This window comes from Anarrhichthys ocellatus, unplaced genomic scaffold (assembly GCF_004355925.1).
Source record: "Anarrhichthys ocellatus isolate YVR2014 unplaced genomic scaffold, GSC_Weel_1.0 scaffold5, whole genome shotgun sequence".
NCBI lineage: Eukaryota > Metazoa > Chordata > Actinopteri > Perciformes > Anarhichadidae > Anarrhichthys > Anarrhichthys ocellatus.
In genome coordinates this window covers 2,561,743-2,580,659 of record NW_022280035.1, presented here as the reverse complement: position 1 = coordinate 2,580,659, position 18,917 = coordinate 2,561,743, and the positions used below count along the sequence as shown (strand labels likewise).

General features: G+C 41.5%; 4 protein-coding genes across 14 annotated transcripts in view; 2 read left to right on the top strand and 2 right to left on the bottom strand.

Annotated features, from left to right (window-relative positions):
* Positions 1–714: 714 nt before the first annotated feature.
* On the top strand, positions 715–4,602 carry cnbpa (CCHC-type zinc finger, nucleic acid binding protein a). 3 transcript variants are annotated; one of them, XM_031844551.1, is made up of 5 exons: positions 715–793; positions 2,677–2,791; positions 3,032–3,097; positions 3,307–3,505; positions 3,608–4,602. In XM_031844551.1, the coding sequence occupies exons 2-5, from the start codon at positions 2,680–2,682 to the stop codon at positions 3,723–3,725; spliced, it is 495 nt and encodes a 164-aa protein (XP_031700411.1). In that variant the 5' UTR covers positions 715–793; positions 2,677–2,679; the 3' UTR covers positions 3,726–4,602. The 3 variants fall into 3 exon arrangements, with proteins under 3 accessions (XP_031700411.1, XP_031700412.1, XP_031700410.1); XM_031844552.1 differs by having other exon boundaries at positions 2,677–2,797; positions 3,653–4,602; XM_031844550.1 differs by having other exon boundaries at positions 2,677–2,797.
* A 750-nt stretch (positions 4,603–5,352) lies between these two features.
* Positions 5,353–10,668, top strand: LOC116381964 (haloacid dehalogenase-like hydrolase domain-containing 5). Its single transcript, XM_031844547.1, has 8 exons — positions 5,353–5,611; positions 6,450–6,653; positions 6,792–6,904; positions 7,005–7,098; positions 7,211–7,244; positions 7,343–7,517; positions 7,645–7,833; positions 8,874–10,668. Exons 1-8 carry the CDS (start codon positions 5,492–5,494, stop codon positions 9,268–9,270), a joined length of 1,326 nt encoding a protein of 441 aa, XP_031700407.1. The 5' UTR covers positions 5,353–5,491; the 3' UTR covers positions 9,271–10,668.
* Positions 10,051–13,316, bottom strand: gp9 (glycoprotein IX platelet). Its single transcript, XM_031844549.1, is given in 4 exon segments — positions 10,051–12,371; positions 12,373–12,510; positions 12,512–12,778; positions 13,112–13,316. Coding segments are annotated over 3 exon segments (735 nt in total). The 5' UTR covers position 12,778; positions 13,112–13,316; the 3' UTR covers positions 10,051–12,040.
* Positions 13,317–14,291: 975 nt separating this feature from the next.
* The window catches only part of LOC116381960 (IQ motif and SEC7 domain-containing protein 1-like), an 81,430-nt gene continuing 76,804 nt past the window's right edge, over positions 14,292–18,917 (bottom strand). For 8 of the 9 annotated variants that reach the window (XM_031844539.1, XM_031844529.1, XM_031844530.1 and 5 more), the window contains one exon: positions 14,292–18,005. In XM_031844539.1, coding sequence (XP_031700399.1) covers positions 17,472–18,005 — 534 coding nt within the window. In that variant the 3' untranslated portion in view covers positions 14,292–17,471. The remainder of the gene's footprint in view (positions 18,006–18,917) is intronic. The other variant, XM_031844535.1, reaches the window with a different exon arrangement.

The following is an 18,917-nucleotide window of genomic DNA, read 5'->3' as shown; positions in this document are numbered from 1 at the left end:
AGTACAAAATTGCTTAAAAAAGAAATACTTCAGTGTTTCAAATATACTTATTATTTATTCAATTATTATTTATCAAAATACTGCCCTCATCACCGGTGATTTGTGCCTTGTATTAAATTAATAATAATACAAATGGTGGTGTTGCTTGTTACTTAAAATTCACATCAACATTTTCATCTGCCTGGCTAATTTGAACCGTAACAGTGGAAGTGTTTATTTAGAATCATATACAGATATCTCTATACGGGGAATTTAAGTGATTCTGTAAACAAAGCTACTTCTCACACATGCCATTGAGTTCATTAAATAAAACTGTAAGTATTGGGAAAGCAAGAGGAACATGGTCACTGAACATTACAATCACAAAAAATGTGATAAATAGTCTGCATTTTATATACTTTATCCATCTTGTGTCTCTTACATATCCCATTTTCTTATTATTTTTTAAACCATGCTATGAATTATTATTAATAATATTACTATTTATAGTTGAAGTGGTGATACCAGTTGAAGTATAAGTATATAACATCCCCTGATGTTTTAAAGAAGTGGGAAAAACAAGGCCAGTCGATTTAAGGAAAAGGCCTATTCTGTGCCCATTGATTGGCTGATTCATAGAGGCGGTGTCCAGACATCCTCGTGTTTGATTGGTTGCTTGCAGAGTCTGTGACCAATGAGTGCCCGGGTTTTTTCTACTGGATACTGTGAATGACAATTCAGGAACTCCTGTTCACACCGCATGTAGCGCAAAGAAGGAGGCGTAAACACTGACACAGCTAAGGTAGCCAGTGAGGTAAGCATTAAAAATAGATTTAACCAACATATATGATGTGTGTAGACTTAAGAAAAACCACACGGTGTTAAAACTTATAAAATATATATTTTTTAACATCCAGTCGGTTTTCCTTTGTGAAAAACGCACTGGTTCGGTCTGATAACGGTGCAGCGGGTTTTCCAGTCCGGCCTGCTAACGGTAGCTCCTCGCAACCACTCTAGCGTGTGCACGCTGCGCGGGAAAATTATAGTTTTAACTGTATGTTCACTCGAATAAGCCGTCGATAACATTTTCGCGGCGAACCTTTATCGCAGTAACAGTCGAACCGGCACTTTCTTTACCAGTGAATGGAGATCGGTCGTCGACTGCACCGTGCTTTTCTTGGTCACGATATGCTAACATGTGCTAGCCAGCTAGCACCGCCTCTGTGTCTCGCGAGCACGCAGGAAAAAAAAAATCAACGTGACTAGGCCAACGTTAGCGTAGCATCAACCTTTGGCATTTGATTCTGATTCAATCACGTTGTACGTGGATTATATTGTCCATAGTTTAAAACTAGTTGAGTTATATTTTATCTTTAGTAGCCCGTTGCTATTTTAGCCGATCATCATAACAATGTGATGGAGGGGAATACGGTCTGGAGCTAGCTTAGTAGCACACAACCTACGGCATGCTTTCATGGCCATTTCTGTAGAAACATTAGTCGTTGGGTGTGTAAGCACCACGTTTGACTAAATTGTCTAAACTCAACTGCCATTACTCCCGTGGAGGCAACATCTTTACCGGCCATTGAAGATGCATTATAACCCACGTTTTTTATTTATTTTATTAGAGAAACGGTATTATGTAAAAGTTGAGGCCCAGCTAACATGTGAACGACCACTACACGTTTATGAATTGGGAGCAACAAGTTAGCAATTGAAATCCAAACGGACTCATCTTGATATCCTTTTGTCTTATTGCTAAGAGTTACTCATTAACTCAACATTCTTCCCGACCTGATGTCTTTAGCACCGTCAGCAAACAGAAGTTTGGCCTATGGCGATCACAGCATGATTCCATTGAGGAAATCGTGTAAGTTAGCCTGGTAGTTGTAGTCTGATGGCCACTTATTACCGCAGCTGAAACATTAGAATTACCACCTTTTTATTATCATAGATTAGACCCTCATGGTAACGTTAGTCATGCTGCTTAGACATGCTGGTGTGAGTTGTGCACTGTTATCTGGCTCAGACATGAAGAATTACTAAAAGTATTATAATCTTAAAGTTTTCTAAAATTGTATTCTTAAAATACTTTGACAAACTTGTATATTTAACTATGTCCACAATCAGGATATTCTTCATGGCATACACATCAGCATCAATCGCCCACTGGCGTTAACAGCTACTGATTGGTTAAAATGTAAGACCTAATGATCAACATGCTTTCACACCACATCTGTCGAGTGGCTAAATATGTGTTGTAGAGCTCGAGCGCATTGTGTCAGTAGGTCTGTTTGTAAGTAGTCTGAACAGATTTAGCTATTAGTGACCAGAGTAGTAATGTGTGTGCATTTGGGTTGTAACGGCATACTAAAGCAGCTTAATTGTTCGAGAGGCCACGTTTTAAGCTAAATTTTGAGCGAGAATGTAGAAAATGAAAACGATACAAGCTTGCACCCATATTTTCCCAATTATTGCCGTACAACTCTAATGTACACACGCATGTCTTGGTTACTCAATATTGGGAAAATAGAGCTGATGCATATCATGTTATCCAAATTCCTTGTATACAATAATTTGTGTGTTTGCTGTGACGGCTGTAAATAACAGCCTGTGTGTGTGATTTTCAATAGGCCTGTAAAGAAACCTGTATTTTTAACTGAATTTTGTTAATTGATATGTCATGTTTTTGTTTAGGAAATGGACATGAGCAGCAGTGAGTGCTATCAATGTGGCCGCTCAGGGCACTGGGCCAAGCATTGCCCTAATGGTTCCAGTGGTCCACGTGGACGCGGCAAGAGTCGGGGACGAGGCAAGGGTACTATCTACTATTCAGGCCACACATAGTTTAGGAACATTATGACAATAACCTGGTTGTTTTTTAACTACACTTTACATATGTTGTTCACTCGTAGCTGTAGTGTGGGGTTACAGATGTCTTGGTACAGCACTCCCAATGGAACGTATTAATTGGTGGAGAAACACTTGGGGGAAGCCATAAATTAACACCGTGTCTTTTCATCTTTGCATTCTAATCTGTCTGTTGTTACAGAGCTGTTCTGTTATCGGTGTGGAGACCAAGGACATATGGCCAGGGACTGTGACCAAACTGAGGATGGTGTGCATTGCAGTTCTAATTCTTCCATTTCAGTGCTAGTTAGTTGATGTGAAGTGGTGTTTTCTTACACCTCAATTACGAAAGTAATTACATTTTGATTTTAATGGTACCAACAGTATAGTATCTTAAGATTTAACACGTATTCACAACCAACTCGGTAATACATTTATGACAACCTTCTTTCTTTTCTTTTCTTTCTTTCTGTTCAGCGTGCTACAACTGCCACAGGAGTGGCCATATTTCCCGGGACTGCAAGGAGCCCAAAAAGGAGAGGGAGCAGCTCTGCTACATCTGCAGCAAAGCTGGCCACATGGCCCGCGACTGTGACCATGCACACACCCAGAAGTGCTACACCTGCGGTGAGATTGGTCACATCCAGAAAATGTGCGATAAGGTGAAATGCTACCGGTGAGTGCTGACGTTTAAATCCTTTTGACTCGTATAACGTTACAGAAGGCTTATTATGTCCCTGTAAGCTAACCATTACCGCTCTACTTTTGTCATGCCTAGGTGTGGCGATACCGGCCACGTGGCTCTGCATTGCGCTAAAACCAGCGAGACTAACTGCTACAACTGCGGAAATGCGGGCCACCTGGCGAAAGATTGCACCAATGAAGGCAGCGCATAATCAGTGCCCTCTGTTGCCCCTCCTTTTTTTCAGATTGATGGTTGGTTGTATTATTTTCTCTGAATCCTCTTCACTGGCCAAAGGTTGGCTAACGGAGGCTAGTCCCAGGCCAGTGAGCCTCTCGACATGTAATACAATGAAAGGGGTGAAAAAAATATCTTTCTGCATTCAATACAAAAATGTTTTAGTTTGGTAGCGGTGTTATGTATAATGCTTTGTTAAAGAGCCCCCCCTTTCCAAGCCACTGGTCATCAGAGATGGAGAATGGGACTAAACATGGGAATATATATAGGACCTCTGAGCTTGTGGACGTGAGCCTCAGTAAAATGAGAGAAGAAGGGAGTAAATGAAAACCGAACTTCCATGTATGGTTATTTTGGTTTGTTTTAGTGGGATATGAGTTGGCCAAGAGAGTATGACATGGAAACAGTTCATAACATGATGCATTTCAGCCCTACAAGCAGCTAAGTGGGCGGTAACAAACCACATGTTATATTGCTAAGATAAAAAATTTTGGAGTTATTAAAAGAAACACGTTCTTTTATAGAAATCTGTTTACAACTTAAATATCACTTGGTAGTCCAAGGTAGACTTTTCCTTTCAAAATGGCGTTGGGAATTATTTTATTTTTTTTTTTTTTTACCTTGGTAAAATTTAACATCAAGAGCAGTTGTCAGAACAGCAGAATTAGGAGTTATTTGGGAAAGAAATGTTTTCACAGAAATCAAAATGTTATTTTTGTACAATATCACTTAGACTACTGTATAAATACCATTTGCTTGTACTCAGTTTTTAAGTCGGAAGGAAAGTGCAACTGAAGTCCTAGAAAATAGAAATGTAATTTTAAACTATCAATAAAGCTGGAGGAGCACGGGGAGAAGCTGTTGTGTGATTTCATTTATTCTTCTGCAGATGTTCTCAAATGATCTAATTCAAACTCAAGCGCTCACTCAACTCTAACTAATACTGTCTTAATAAAGCTTAAATGCACCATGAGCTGCTGTATAAAGACACTGCACAGTGGCAATACATATGCAGTATAGTATTTCAACATTAGTCCTGAGCTCTGTGCATCTGTTACATTTGTGTAACCGCTCTTTACTATTTTAAAAACTAGCTTTCATTTGCTCGGCTGTTGGGTGAGAGAGGAAAGGTGATTGTGGTATTTTAAAAGGGCGGGGTCAGATTTCCCTGTCAAATTCCTTCTGGTTCTCTGCAGCATTTTTCCTTTTTTTTGCCACTATGAGGCTCATGAGGGCAGACGGTTGCACGTGACATCGTGCATGGGGTACTGTATCCTCAAGGTAAGTGCGCGGAGCAAAATGGAGAATTAAATCGTATCCATGTTGTCCCTCGCACCGCAGATACACATCCAGTATGAAATGCATTTATTCGTGAACTCAGGCGATCAGAAACCATGTAGCGGTGATCAGTGACCTCGTGCGTCTCTGCAGCACTCTCCCGCTGGTTCATCGGGGTCCTCGTGCGTGGAAGAAAATCCGAAAGCTCCACCTCGGAGTCTAAAATGGCAGCGGGGGTTGCACTGCAGATGTAGCAAAAGACCCTCCTACTCCTCACGTGTCGTCATCGGTTTCTCACCCAGTCAAATTATGGGTGAGAACCTACCCCCCCCTCCCTAAAAAAAAACAAGCCGATCAGCAACTGCCAGCGCGGCCGGACCGAGCCGGCTCTCGCTTCATGCCGGGTCGTGTTGATTTGTAATATTTTTTAGTTTTTTTTATAATAACCGGTGATAAACAAAGGAGATGACGGGACTCCTGCCGTTTTACCGGGGCCTGTGCACCCTGAGTAACCGTCAAGCCAGACGAAAAACTGGGATTGTCGGTTCTCGGTGCGGGTTTTGCGGAACTCAGTCAAGCAGCAAGGTACGGTTCGAGCTGTTGCTGAGCCTCGAGCTCAGACTTAAACAATGCTTTGTTGACGAGGCGATACTTTGTAGCTGCTGCTCGATTTTTTTTATTTCATTTTTGTTAATGTGTATCAGAGAGACGTTGCATACAATATCGCATACAACGTTGCATGTAACTTTCTCAGTTGTGGACGCGCTGGCAGAGATGAAAGCAGGGCTCTGACATCAGGGACAAGAGCAGATGTAGCGTTCTGTGACTTCACCCCCCCACGAGAAAAACAATCGCGGATACATTTGTGTTCCCAGTTTTATTTTCAGCCCCAGTAACCGCAAAAACATTGAGAAAAATACAATTTTACATGTCTGTTTGGATGTATTTCCGATTATTTGTAATATACTAAGAATGTAACCAAATACCCATATATTTATATATTTATATTTACTGCTGTGTCACCATATTCTCTGTGGCTGACCTGTATGTTGCCAAAATAATAAAGGGCCCACATTATGTCATACTCTAGAGTCACTGAGATGTTATTAGAAATACACTGTGGTGTGTGGGAACAATATTCAGTTATTTTATTTAATTTTCTGTAGAAATGAATCCTTTGGTTTTATTGATGGTTACAAATTCTCAGGTTTTCTCATATTTCATTATCAGCCACATTAAAGTATTTGACAGATTTCATGAATCACAATTTCCTCCCTAAATGTATTCATATTGATCAGGCATCAGTGACCCGCCTTTATCCACGTTGTGTTGCTTGTTTTTCTACAAAATAATCCGAAACCTTTACTCCAGTTTGGCTGATTAAGCTGTTTTTTTTGTTTTTTTTGGTCCTTCCCTTTTACAGCCGCAGCCAAACTTTGGGCTGTTGTTCGACATTGATGGCGTGCTCGTCCGGGGAAAGCAGCCAATCCCTGCTGCAAAGAAGGCGTTTGAGAAGCTGGTCGACTCTCGGGGACAATTTGTGGTGCCGGTTGTTTTTGTCACAAATGCAGGGAATTGCCTCCGACAAACAAAAGCGGACCAGCTCGCTCACATTCTGGGAGTACCTGTGAGTTATTACACAGTTTTGCAGAAACAAGAGGCTTCATGACGTACAAAACATGCACTTCTTTTCATTTTGTTGATTAATCTCGTGTCCCCTGTCACCTCTGCTATTAACCTCTTCTAACACTTAATCTATTTCCAGATTACACAAGATCAGGTCATCCTGTCCCACAGTCCCCTGAGAATGTTTAAGAAGTTTCATGACAAGTGTGTGCTGGTGTCAGGACAGGGACCCGTCCTGGAAATTGCTAAAAAGTATCCTGGAATGTTGCATTGTTATGTTTTCTGTTTGCGATCAACTCAAATGAAGTTTGCCCAATACTCTTTAATTTGTCCTTAACGCCGTTGTCTTCAGTGTGGGCTTTAATAACGTTGTCAGTGTTGATATGCTGAGGGAGTCGTTCCCGTTGCTGGACATGGTGGATCACAACAGGAGACCCAAACTGCCGGTGAGATATTGAAATGCGTTGCAGAATATTGGATGTCAGTAATATAGAAACGTCACACTGTTCTTTAGTCATATACAGCAGCACATGTTTAGTTTCTCTTCTTTCATTGCAGTCCAATCCTGTTGGCAACCTTCCTAAGGTTGAAGGTGAGAACGTGAACCTCTTATCTGCTCACTGGCATCGGTTTTGTCAGACGAATAGACGAACAGATGTTTGATGTCGATCTTTTCCATTTCACACGCAGCCGTGGTCCTGTTCGGGGAGCCGATTCGATGGGAGACACACCTGCAGCTGATCGTCGACATTTTGTTGACCAACGGGAACCTCAGCAGTGTTCACCAAACCCAGAAGAGGCCTCACCTCCCCCTGCTGGCCTGCAACATGGACCTCATGTGGATGGCTGAGGCACAATCTCCACGGTAACCACGGCCGTCGCAGAGAAATTTAAAAGGAGGATTTCATTTATTAACGTCAGCGACTAAAGCACAGTGTTTGATGTGGCTATAAACGGTTCCCCTTTGTCTTCCGTGATCCCATGCGGTTCAGGTTTGGCCATGGGACATTTCTCGTGTGCCTAGAGAACATCTACAAGAAGATAACCGGTAAAGACCTGAAGTATGAGGCGCTCATGGGAAAACCCAGTGAGCTAACCTACCATTTTGCAGAGTACCTCATCAGAAGCCAGGCCATGCAGAGGCAGTGGAAACATCCCGTCACTTCCCTTTATGCTATAGGGTGAGACACCGTGTTTTTTTTCCACTGTATTTTAAATGTAGTTAATAGCAAATAATAAGTACGTGGAAGGAACTAAGGAAGTAATGAGACCCACATGATCAGAATTCACTTGTGACAGTCTGATGTAATGCATATAAGTAATGAAAAGAGGTACTGAATGCTAAAACTGAGGTGACCATGTCTGATTTTTATTAACCACTTCTTGAAAGTGCGTGTGCTGACATTTTAACTTGTTTGCAAACAGAAAATGCTGAGGTGTTGCTCAATTATCTGGTGAGAAAAGTCATAAGAAAATACAGAACTCCTCTCTTTCAGCGAGCGTGCTTTAGTCAACATATCACACCTCCCTCTCAGAACTTGCAAGTTTCACTTCAGCTTTCTTTTCTCTCGATTGTTGCTGTTGTGTTTATACAGCATTGCTGCATTGAGAGGCCTTTTTTTCCACAGCAGCCGCTTTGACGTGTAGGGAAAGCACAGGTGTTACTAATAACGCTAACGATGGCTCTGTTGCTTCATTCCATTTGAACCAACCTCAAAATCCAAGATGGCTGCATCAACTGTAAAAAAAAAAAAAAAGCGGTAGTAATATGTGGTAGTGCTGTTTATTAGCACTTCGGTCTTACCTGTGTCTCATTAAATCAGTCGTACACACAACACATACCGTCGTTGTGTGTTGTCATCAACTGGTATTGCTAACAGTGGCTAACCTGGCCGGAGCAAACTTCAATAAGTTTTCCGAATTGTTGTACTGGAACGCAGTCAACTCGGGTGTGACCTCATTCCCAGCTCGTAATTCCAATTTCCCAGGCAAATTGAATGCAGCATGTGTTATTCAGGTGTTCCGGTGAGAGTGAGCCAGCATGCACGATACCAGGATCCTGACATCAATGCAGCTAAATGGAATTCAGCCATCATTCATTTCATTATTTACACCTGTGCTTTTCCTCTGTGACAAGTCAAGATGCCTTGAAAAAGGCCTATTGCTCTTCATGCTACTGCCCAGAACACTGAGTAATCTCTTCCCATTCTGCACTCTTAAGGGACAACCTCATGACTGACATCTACGGTGCCAATCTATACAACCGCTACCTGGAGGAGAGAGTTGCAAGAAAGAACCCCAAAGCCGTTGCTAAGATGGTCTCCGCCACGGGGTCCGCCACTGCAGTGCCCCAGGAGGAGGAGAGCGACAATCTGTGGGAGAGTGAGCTAGCGCTGCCCTCTGCCACGTCCTGTAAGTCTGTCCTGGTCTGCACAGGGGTCTACAACCCCAACGTAGAGGTGCCGTCCGACGCCAGTCACTGCATCAAAGAGACCGTGTTCCACGGGCACCGGGACTTCCGATTTGACCCCGGGCTGGTGGAGCCAGACCACATTGTGCAGGATGTGGCAGAAGCTGTTGAGCTCATCTTTGAGCAGGAGAAGTTCGTGCCTCAGTAGAGTTGAGCCAACAGGGTTTTGCGTGATCGTGGAGGTCCTGGTAGAGAAGGGGAGGTGGAGCATTAAACTGGGTGTGCCACTCAATGCATAAACCTGTAGGAGCCGAACACTGTGGACCTTGTTTTACCACCCGACAGGGCGTTGACAAATCGTGGGTCAGCTTCTAAACTTTCAACATTGAGAAAAAAACGTTAGAGAAAATTAATCATGTAACTGTTACTCTCAACCGCTCTTTTATAATGTTTTTGTGACAGTCTTTAATTACCTGTTTTCATGAAGGAAACATTTAAGGAACTGCCTTATTTGACCCAACTATTTTTTTTAGATGATAGTAATCTTTTAGATAATTGCAAATCCTAAAACATCCTATATTTATTACAATAATTTACCAGTGTTTTTAAGAAGCCTATTCAGATAATAAGGGTTGCCCCTTATTCTCAAGGTGACTTTTCATTGTTGCATTTTTTGTCATTTGTTAACCCATTTATCCTGGAAAATCTATGCATGACTGAGAGTATTACCTGTACAGTAAAGACAACAGTTTGATGTGCAGTAGGCCTATTGTCCTCTAATAGTACTATCCGTCTGCATTTTGTCTAGCTGTGAGAGCCACGAGTATTTGCACAGATCGGAGACTTTGTTAAATGTTACCATATCTTCCTGTCACGACTTGTGTATTATAATGTAGAAATTCATTTTTATGCTTTCAAATTTTAATTCCAGACGTAAAAGCTATCTAGATGTTTTTTTAGATACAAGTACAATGCCATGTCAAAAACTTTTATCGCTCCATATATTTGATCATTTGTGGTATTTTTTTTCATTGTAAATAACTGAACGTCAGAAAATATAAGGAATAATTATTACACATGTTCTGCAAACTTTGTTTTTTGTTTTGTTATGAAAAATGATCCACCACTTATCAGAGATGGCCATGGTATTGATCACTCTAATAGACTTCTCCGTCAGTCAACATAATGACGTATTTTTGTTGGCAGTGTAGGCGGAGGCACAATAATAGAGTGCTGCAGTAAAGTGTCCTAACACCTGGAAATGAGTTATCAACTTTGCACTTCCTGTTCCCTCGTCTTGAAGTCGATGGGTTTTTTTTTTTAAATGTTTTTTTTGGTTTGATGCCTGAAACAAGCTTAAGATATTTTAATATTCTGTTCTAAGATATAAAATAAGTCAGTAAATACGAAATAAACCATGAATTCTGACTCCAAGGCGGTTTTTAACAAGTGGCTAAATGAGACTACAAGAGTCATGATACCGATTAGTCCGGCCTTACAACCTTGTGTACTGTTGGGTATGGTTTCATTGCTAAAACTGTGGAAAAAATTGTAGAATTTAAAATAAAACTTGCATATCAGAACATGCAGAAATCCTCAAAAGGCATACTATACTACGACTCGTTTTTTTGAGCACCTGAGCGTACACCATCTCTTTACTGCTAGCGCACGTGTGCAGTACCCACCCTACAACACCACAGCTCCAGTTACACTGCGCATGTGCCACACCGATACCGTGGGCTATAGTTTCAAATAAAGACATATGGAGACATATGGAGTCGACAATTGCATCTCTTTAGTCAAACCGGTCAAAATTGAAGCGCGCCCACATTCTGATATTCACAGGGAACGCATTAAAATCATGATTTAAACTTCTCAGATCCGGAGCTAGCATAGAGGGGAGCTAGCAAAACTAGGCGGAAATGGCTGAAGAATACGCGTATGACCACGTCCGGTTTTCAAAATAAGGTTTTAACAAATACAAAAACATGCATATATGGAAATAAGATGCATTGGTTTATAGTCACAAGACACGTTACCTGTGTCCCTTATCATTTAAAGTGACACTGACTGATTCATTTAGGTTGAGGACATCTGTGACTACATAAAGACACAAATCAAATATTCTTGCTGTTAAATTAAGAGATTTTAAAAGTCCCACATTTTACCCTAACAAAAAGCTAATTTCCGACTATTTGAGGTGTTATAAAAATACATTTCACCATAATTCCAGACAATGGTAGTGATGTCATCATATTGCCAACTGTGGATATCAGTAATGACATTTTTACTTGTTTTGGATAGTCAAAATCACATCATGGATATCTGGTATGGTTTTTAATCTTTGTTATCTATAGTTAAAGGTATAACTAGTAGCAATTGGATTGAAGAGATCTGAAATGGGAGTTTTTCCAAGTAACAATTACACTGCAGATATCCAGAATTTTCATTCGAGATATAAAAAATATATCTAAAATGACAATTTTGAATAGGAAAAATATCATTCTGGATATTTGAAATCTTTTGTTTTGTACTAGGAATAATTAAATGACAGATATCTGCAAGATATCCAGTCTAGTTATTAAATGTTAAAACAGCCACTTGTGCTTTTTGAGGATTTCAAAAGGTCTTAAATTTAGAAATTACATTTTTTTTGTGAGAGTCCTGTAGGACTGACAGATCAATTGTAAGACAAATATATAGCATACATAGACTGATGAGTATCTAGACATTACCAATACAATTAGAAGACAAAATAGCCTCTTAAATTTTCTAATGTTAGTGAATATGTATGTTCTGCCTAAATTATTACAATTTCACAGATTAACATTGGGTTGCATTGTAAGAAACCCAGAAGAAGTCTCAGGACACCTGGCTTTAGCAGTTTAGCATTAAAAACAACTTTATTACAAAACGTTACTGCCCTCAACTATATTTTCCACCTGTAGTGTTATTGTAATTCCACTGCAGTATTTCACTTAGGTAGCCTTTATCTTTATATTGTGCTTCTTGTGCAACGCATCCAGTACTTGTGGCAGTAACTCCATGTTGATAACTGGCTTTTCTAGGTCCTCTGCACAAGTGACAGACTCCACGTTGACCTCTGACTGTGCGGTGTGCATCCTCCTCCTGTGTTTGGGCTTCAGTGAGCGCAGAGAGTCGGCCTCGAATCCCGAATGTCTCTCGTATATGTACAGAGTGACGGTAGACCTTTTGGCTAGTCTCAAGCTCCACAGAAGCAGAACAATGAGGCAGCAAAGCATCACTCCCATCACAGTGTTGTAAGTCCCATGGGTGCAGCTTCCCATGACAGGCGGAAAAGTAGTCATCATCGAGTTCAGCGATGGCTCTCTGGGCCACAGAGCTTGGACTGGCACAGGTGGGCTCCGTGGAGACAACAGCCCTGTTCTTTAGCAACCAGTTCCGCAGGTATTGGATCCTGCATTCAGTGAAAAGGATTCCCAGATAGTGAGACCTTTTTCACACCAACCAGTCTGTCAAAGAGGCCTGGAGACACCGAGGTGAGCCGGTTGTCCTGCACATGGAGCTCCGTGGTTTCTGACGGTAGATGAAGCAGGTCCACCAGGTTTAAAGAGCTGCAATTGACCTGCAGACCAGCAGGCATGAGGGCTGAACATAGGCAGGGTTGACCAGTAGTGTGTGCGCTTAATGTGGCCCAGACAAGGAAGACAGCTAAGCTTAGACCGCAGAGCATCCTGCAGGACGAGGAAAAGGTTATTCCCTTTCTGCACTGTAATTTCCTGTTTGCATCATAAACTGGAATAGGGTTGTTCTTACAGTGTAGTACTCAGTAAATTCTTATATTGGATATTTCTAAAAGCAGACAGTCTCTATAAATGTGTATTAGAACAAGATTAACATTAAGCAACAAACAAAAACTGTCAATGTCTAGAATCTTGATTGAACTGTTTATGCCAAATACATCTATGAGCTGAAAGATATTTAATATCCCTGTGGATCCTTAAACTGTAATAAATATAGGCAAATGTAAAATCCCTTTTTTAAATTAAAAAAGAAAGAATACAAACCTTTTAAAGTCAAACCAACTTGGAAGTTACTTCTTGTGGCGCCAGTCGTCCTTAACATTTAATGATATGTTCACTGTCCTTTTGAGATTAAGAGTATTCCAACATTATGCCTAACTCAGAGTATCCCCATTCTGTAACCAACGTGTTATTAAACGGAATAATCACACACCCAATGCAGAGCATTGCAGTGTGAGGAACGCACCAATAACATTGCACTGTTATGGCGCATTTGACATGAAGGAAATCCATCTGCTTAGAGGAGATAAGAGTTTATCTATTAAAAAAAAAGAGGCGCAGGCTATCTGAAGCTCTCCCACACAACGTTCACTACAGACATCTACTGCAGTGCTGAGGGCCCAGGGGGCACTTCACTGCAAAATATAGCTAGGAGCATGTACAGCTTTATGTGAATTTAAATGTATAGTTTGAAAGCCAAATACTGAATGAGCTTAAGGCTAAAGAGAAAGCTGTTTAAAAAAAAAATGTAAATGTTTTTTTGGCTATTTTTGCCTTTATTAGAACAGACTGTGAAGAGGAGAGAGAGAGAGACAGAGGACTACATGTAGCAAAAGGCCACAAGACAGATGTGAACTCGGGCTGCTGCAGTGAGGACACCCAGACACATGGGGTGCACACTCTACCAGCTGAGCTACCGTGGAACCTCAAGCAAATGTTTCTTAATGGAAATTCTGAGCTGCAAAGCAGAATGGGCACATAACCAATAAAATCTACAATCCAAGAAAAACATGTCGCACTCCCACAGCTTCAGAGAAGTGCTTTAAATCTAAAGGTATCTGAGGTAAGAGTATAAATCATTTTCGCTGGCTGATCCTGAGGAAGTGTGTAGCAGGTACTTTTCACCCATAGATGGTGTAATGGCACAGATTTTCCTTTTAATTTTATAGCACTTCAATGCATGCCCTCTGGTGGAAATGCTGCAGCACTAAGTAATGGAAAGTAACGCTGGAGCCTGGAAGTGGAAGTTATGGGAGCCTGATAATTTTACATTTTACATTAGAGCCTGATAAGGCTCTAATGTAAAATGCATTATACCGAAAGGAGGAAACAAAAAAAACATTTAATTTCCCTTTGATTCACACCGACAGCTGACTCGGTGCTCGATGAGATACGTATTTTTTTTAAACTTTATATACACTGGAGAGCAAAGACAACACATGTGTACCATAAGTCATATATTCGTTTATTTTGCGTTCTCAACATTGTCACAGTTGGAAGTTTAACAATAACTGGGGTCTTACTGACTCACTACTCACTGTACAAACAGAATGCACATATAAATGAGGCCATTCTTGTCTTTTCCTCTTTTTAAAATGTGTCTCACTCCAGACTGAACAGCAGGATGTGTGTGTGTGTGTGTGTGTGTGTGTGTGTGTGTGAGAGAGAGAGAGAGGTGGGGGTTGCATGTATGAAAAAAGAGCTGGATGTAAATGGCAGCGAACTTTCTAACAGTCCGTTTTTGATTCCTCCAGCAGATATCAGTTCATGACAGCTGGAGGCAGAGACATGTTCATATATCACCCCTCTATCCATCTGTGAGGTGATGTATATACATCAGGATCTTAACTGCAGATATCAGAATAGAGTACTGATCATATACACTATGTACAGCTGCTTTAACCCATTGGTCTCTCTCTCTTGGTCCCTTTTGGGCTTCGTAAAGATAAACCCTCCTTCCAAGCAGTTCATCTGTTTGCACACCAAACATCCCATATTTACATGATGAAAGCCCTCAGCAACAGAAGTGCAACGTTCTTTATATTTGTAATTTACACAATGGTTTTGTTGATGAAATGCATGCCGAACTTCAATAACTAGCCTAACATAGGGCAACAACAGGAAATTCAAAATGAATCAAAACCAAAATTTATAGGCTGATTTTCTTTCCCCATCAGCTCACAGTGAATAGGACACATGACGATCCATGCAGTGCATCGTTGGGGTACTTCCTCACAAAGAATGACTGTAGACATTTGAAGCACTACAACACACACCAAAACAAACAGATTTCTGAGTTTTATATCACCCCAAGATTTCAGAATTATAGCAAAAACAAAAAAAAAATGAAATTAATGGAAAGACACATTCAACTGATCATTAACGTCCCCATGTGTGATATGTCCGTCATCTGTTCTGTCCTCGTTAATTCCCATGAGGAGAAATGTGTGAGAATAAGCCTGACTTATGGCAATGGTTTTCTTTGTGAATGTTAAAATACATTTACAACCTGAATATTGGGACAAACAGTTTACTGTCACTAATTTACACACTAGAATAGACTCTTATTTGTAGAATGTAGAAAGTTATTCTTTACATATATACCCAGTTCCTTTGTTCAGTTTGCATTTTGTATATTATAACTGCAATTCCTGAAAAAAATGAAAGTGTTCTTTCATATGTGCTTATCCAGCAAAATATTTTTGTTCAGCCCAAAGAGAAGCATTTTCCTTTTACTAAAATATATACACACATTCCTCTCTCCACTGTGAACTGTGTAAGTAAGTATTTATATATTCTTAAATGAAAAAGGATTTTTTTTTTCACCTGAATCTCGTCCTGGACAACAAGATAACAGACTTCCACTCATAGTACAAGTCTGCATTTTTCTGAACATGATTGCACTTAAACTTGCTATGGTGACACTGATTTGTTATACAATGTGCAGAGGATAGCCTCACATTAATAACATTACATGCAAAAAATCACTTACTAGACATTCCACTGAACTCCAAGTCTGTGCCTCTCATGAGACCACGAGGACAGCCACACATTAATTTACTAAGAAAGACTTTGACAGGGGTCAAAAACAAAAATAAATAAATAATGACGCAACATGAAAAAAAAAAAAGAAAAAAAACGCACAAATTAGAGGGACACTTTGCGTGTTGTTAATGTACAAAATCAGTACAAAGATATTGCACATATGATAGAAAAAAGATGAAAAAAAATACTTCACTATGTAAGATTTTATTCACTCACCTTGTTGGCGAATAAAAAAAAATATACTAAAGAAGGCAAAAGAAGATTTCGAAAGTGTTTCTGTTTTTGAGTTTGAGAGTCAAGAGAGCAGCTGTCGCATAATTTCAAGGCAACAGACTTAACATGTTCAACGCGTTCTGTGGGTCCATTTGTAACATTTGAGCTGAGCCTCCAAGTGTATTTAAAACGTCTTTTCACCATTAATCGTCATTACTTTTTTTTTTTCAGTTTAAAGCAGCCACAGTATGAGAAGTAAACCGAGATTAAAACAACCAACCGGCCCAGTTTATCATCTGCGTGAGTTGACAGGAAAAGTCTGCTTTGAGGCTTCAGCTGTGGCAGCACAGCCCGTTGAGGCCCATATATGCAACAGCTGCCGTCCAGACGCTCCTTCTGATCCGTTCGAAAGGCAAAAGTTCCAGAATAGATTATAGGCCGGACTGAATGGGAGTTCACTCCTTTCAGATCTACATCCTGTTACCACAGAGTCAGTATAATACTGATAAAATTCATTTTTGCTGATAATAATAATTGTAAGTATAATCTTACAAATTACTTTACGCACAATATACTGTACATGAAGTCTTGACTAAATAGATTATGCATTAATAATTGGCACATTTATTTATGAGAGCTAGGAGACAACACGTATAGCTGTCATCTACAGTAAATACAGCACTAGAACTACAATGACTGAGACGGTCGACTCAGCTGCTCAACTGTCCTTTGATTTAAATGATTATGTCTAGGTTCTTCACTACATATGAGCTCTACGGGAGGCAACGACAAAATTGCATTCATATGATGGAAGGATCTGGAAACCAAAGAGTTGAAAGTGGACTGGCTGCACACAAGGAGTGACGGCGTCATTGTTTGCAGAGAAAACCGTCAGCCATGTTGTCGCGTCAGGGCGTCTCTCCTCCTGATTGTGTGAAGGTAAGACAGGCTATTGTAGGAATGAAGCAGTCGGGAGCGGCTTGGTGAGAGAACACATTTTCTCTGAAGCCGACACGGCCAGGCGATGTGTGTGAGTGTGTGTGTGTGTGGAAAACATAGAGTCTTCCTGTACAGAACCCCCCCTCCCCCTTCCCTCCCCATCCCTCACAAAAACCCTGATGGGGCCAGGCCCATGATCAGGCAAACTAGTAAAGGCCCCTGGTGGAACTACTGAGTCCGATTCCCATCCTGCATATTGGTTGGACCTGGAGGTGAAAAAGGTGACTGCGTGTGATTGGTTCCCATCACAGCAGCAGTAAAACACAGTGGACAGGCCATAGAGTTATGCTGTCAGTCCCTTTGGTGTAAGCAACTGTCCCTCCGTCTTTAAGTCCCCTCCTCGCCTCTCCTCTCTGTGTTCGGAGCATCACACTACGGTGCTGATGCCACTGTGTTTAGGTTTGGGTCCGCCAGGTGCCGAACCCGCTTGCTGACTGTGGTGTTGTGGAGCATGCTGGGAGTGTGAGGCGTGATGGGAATGCTGGCTGTAATGGCTGTGCTGTGAATGGGGTTGTTGGTGGCCCTGGGAGCCATAGCCTGGGTGCTGGTGGTGCTGCGTGTGGGGAGGGGGGTGGTAGTGGTGGTGGTGGTGGTACGGCGGCGGGTTCTGTGGGACTTGGCAGTACTGGGAATGGTGACCGTGGAGTTGCACTGTATGCGCTACCTGTGCTGTGTGGTGCAGGTTGGTCGGGTGGGGCTTGTGGGATATGAGAGTGGGTTGGATAGTGGGAGGGAAAGGGGCGTGGCTCTGGGATGACGGTTTGCCTCGCTTGCTGCCAAAGAACGACCCAAGGATGGAGGTCGATGCCGAGTTAGGGATGGAGGGATGGCCGCGCGGGGGTGCGCCCTCACGTGGCGTGGTGTCTCTCCGGCGTGTGTGTGGACTGCTAATGATGGACCCCTGCAGGCAAGAAGAAAAAAAAAAAAAAGTAACAGCAACTCCGTCAGACACTGTGCTAACGCTACTGCACAACACTGACTAAACCACAGCTACAAGGCACCAGCGGGATGAATTCACAGTTTTCTTATTTCAGATAAACAAGTAGCAAAATGTTATAGGGCATGCAAATGAGAAACTAAAAATGTTTTCATGGTAGGCAGCAGCAACACGAGTATTTCAGCGTCAAGATGAAGGGAGCCTATTTTCAAAGGAGCTCTGCTGTAAAGGAGCTAACCGGCTTGAAACAGTAAATCTGTAACAAGAGTAATTACATAAATACCATTAGGAGCATAAATAACATTGACAGGGGAAGAAAACATTTCATCTTCATTGCAGTCAGTGTGCCAAACCCTCTAAGAGTCACACATGCAACTTGTTAAAATAGTTTCAACATGCAGAGGATGTGACAGGCAAAAACTCAGCATCCACACATTAGCATTCAACTAGAAGTCAGAAGGCAGGAGGAACTAAGCTCTCGTGTGCGGACTTCGCAACAGGCCTGGTCACTTTTCCTCCCTTTTCTGGATCCAACACTGCTCACTATACAGGTATGAAAAAAAAGAAGCTTTTCCTTTGGCACATGCTTCATTCTAAGACTGGAGAAAGACCACATGACGTCTTTGAAAGCAGAAATGAAATTTTCAGGGTCCCAGACTTCAACCCAACACATGGACTCATGGACACATGGAATGAGGGAGAGGTGAATGAATGAAATCCACGTCTTTAGAAGTCTCTGTGAAGCCCATCAGTAGACCTCGGACTACAAAGGCTATGTTTCTCCCTGAACTTTACAGCATTTAAGAGAAGTTGTGGATAAGGGGAAAAAGAGAGACCCGCACAGGGAGAGGGGCTGCGGGGGGGGGGGGGGGGGGG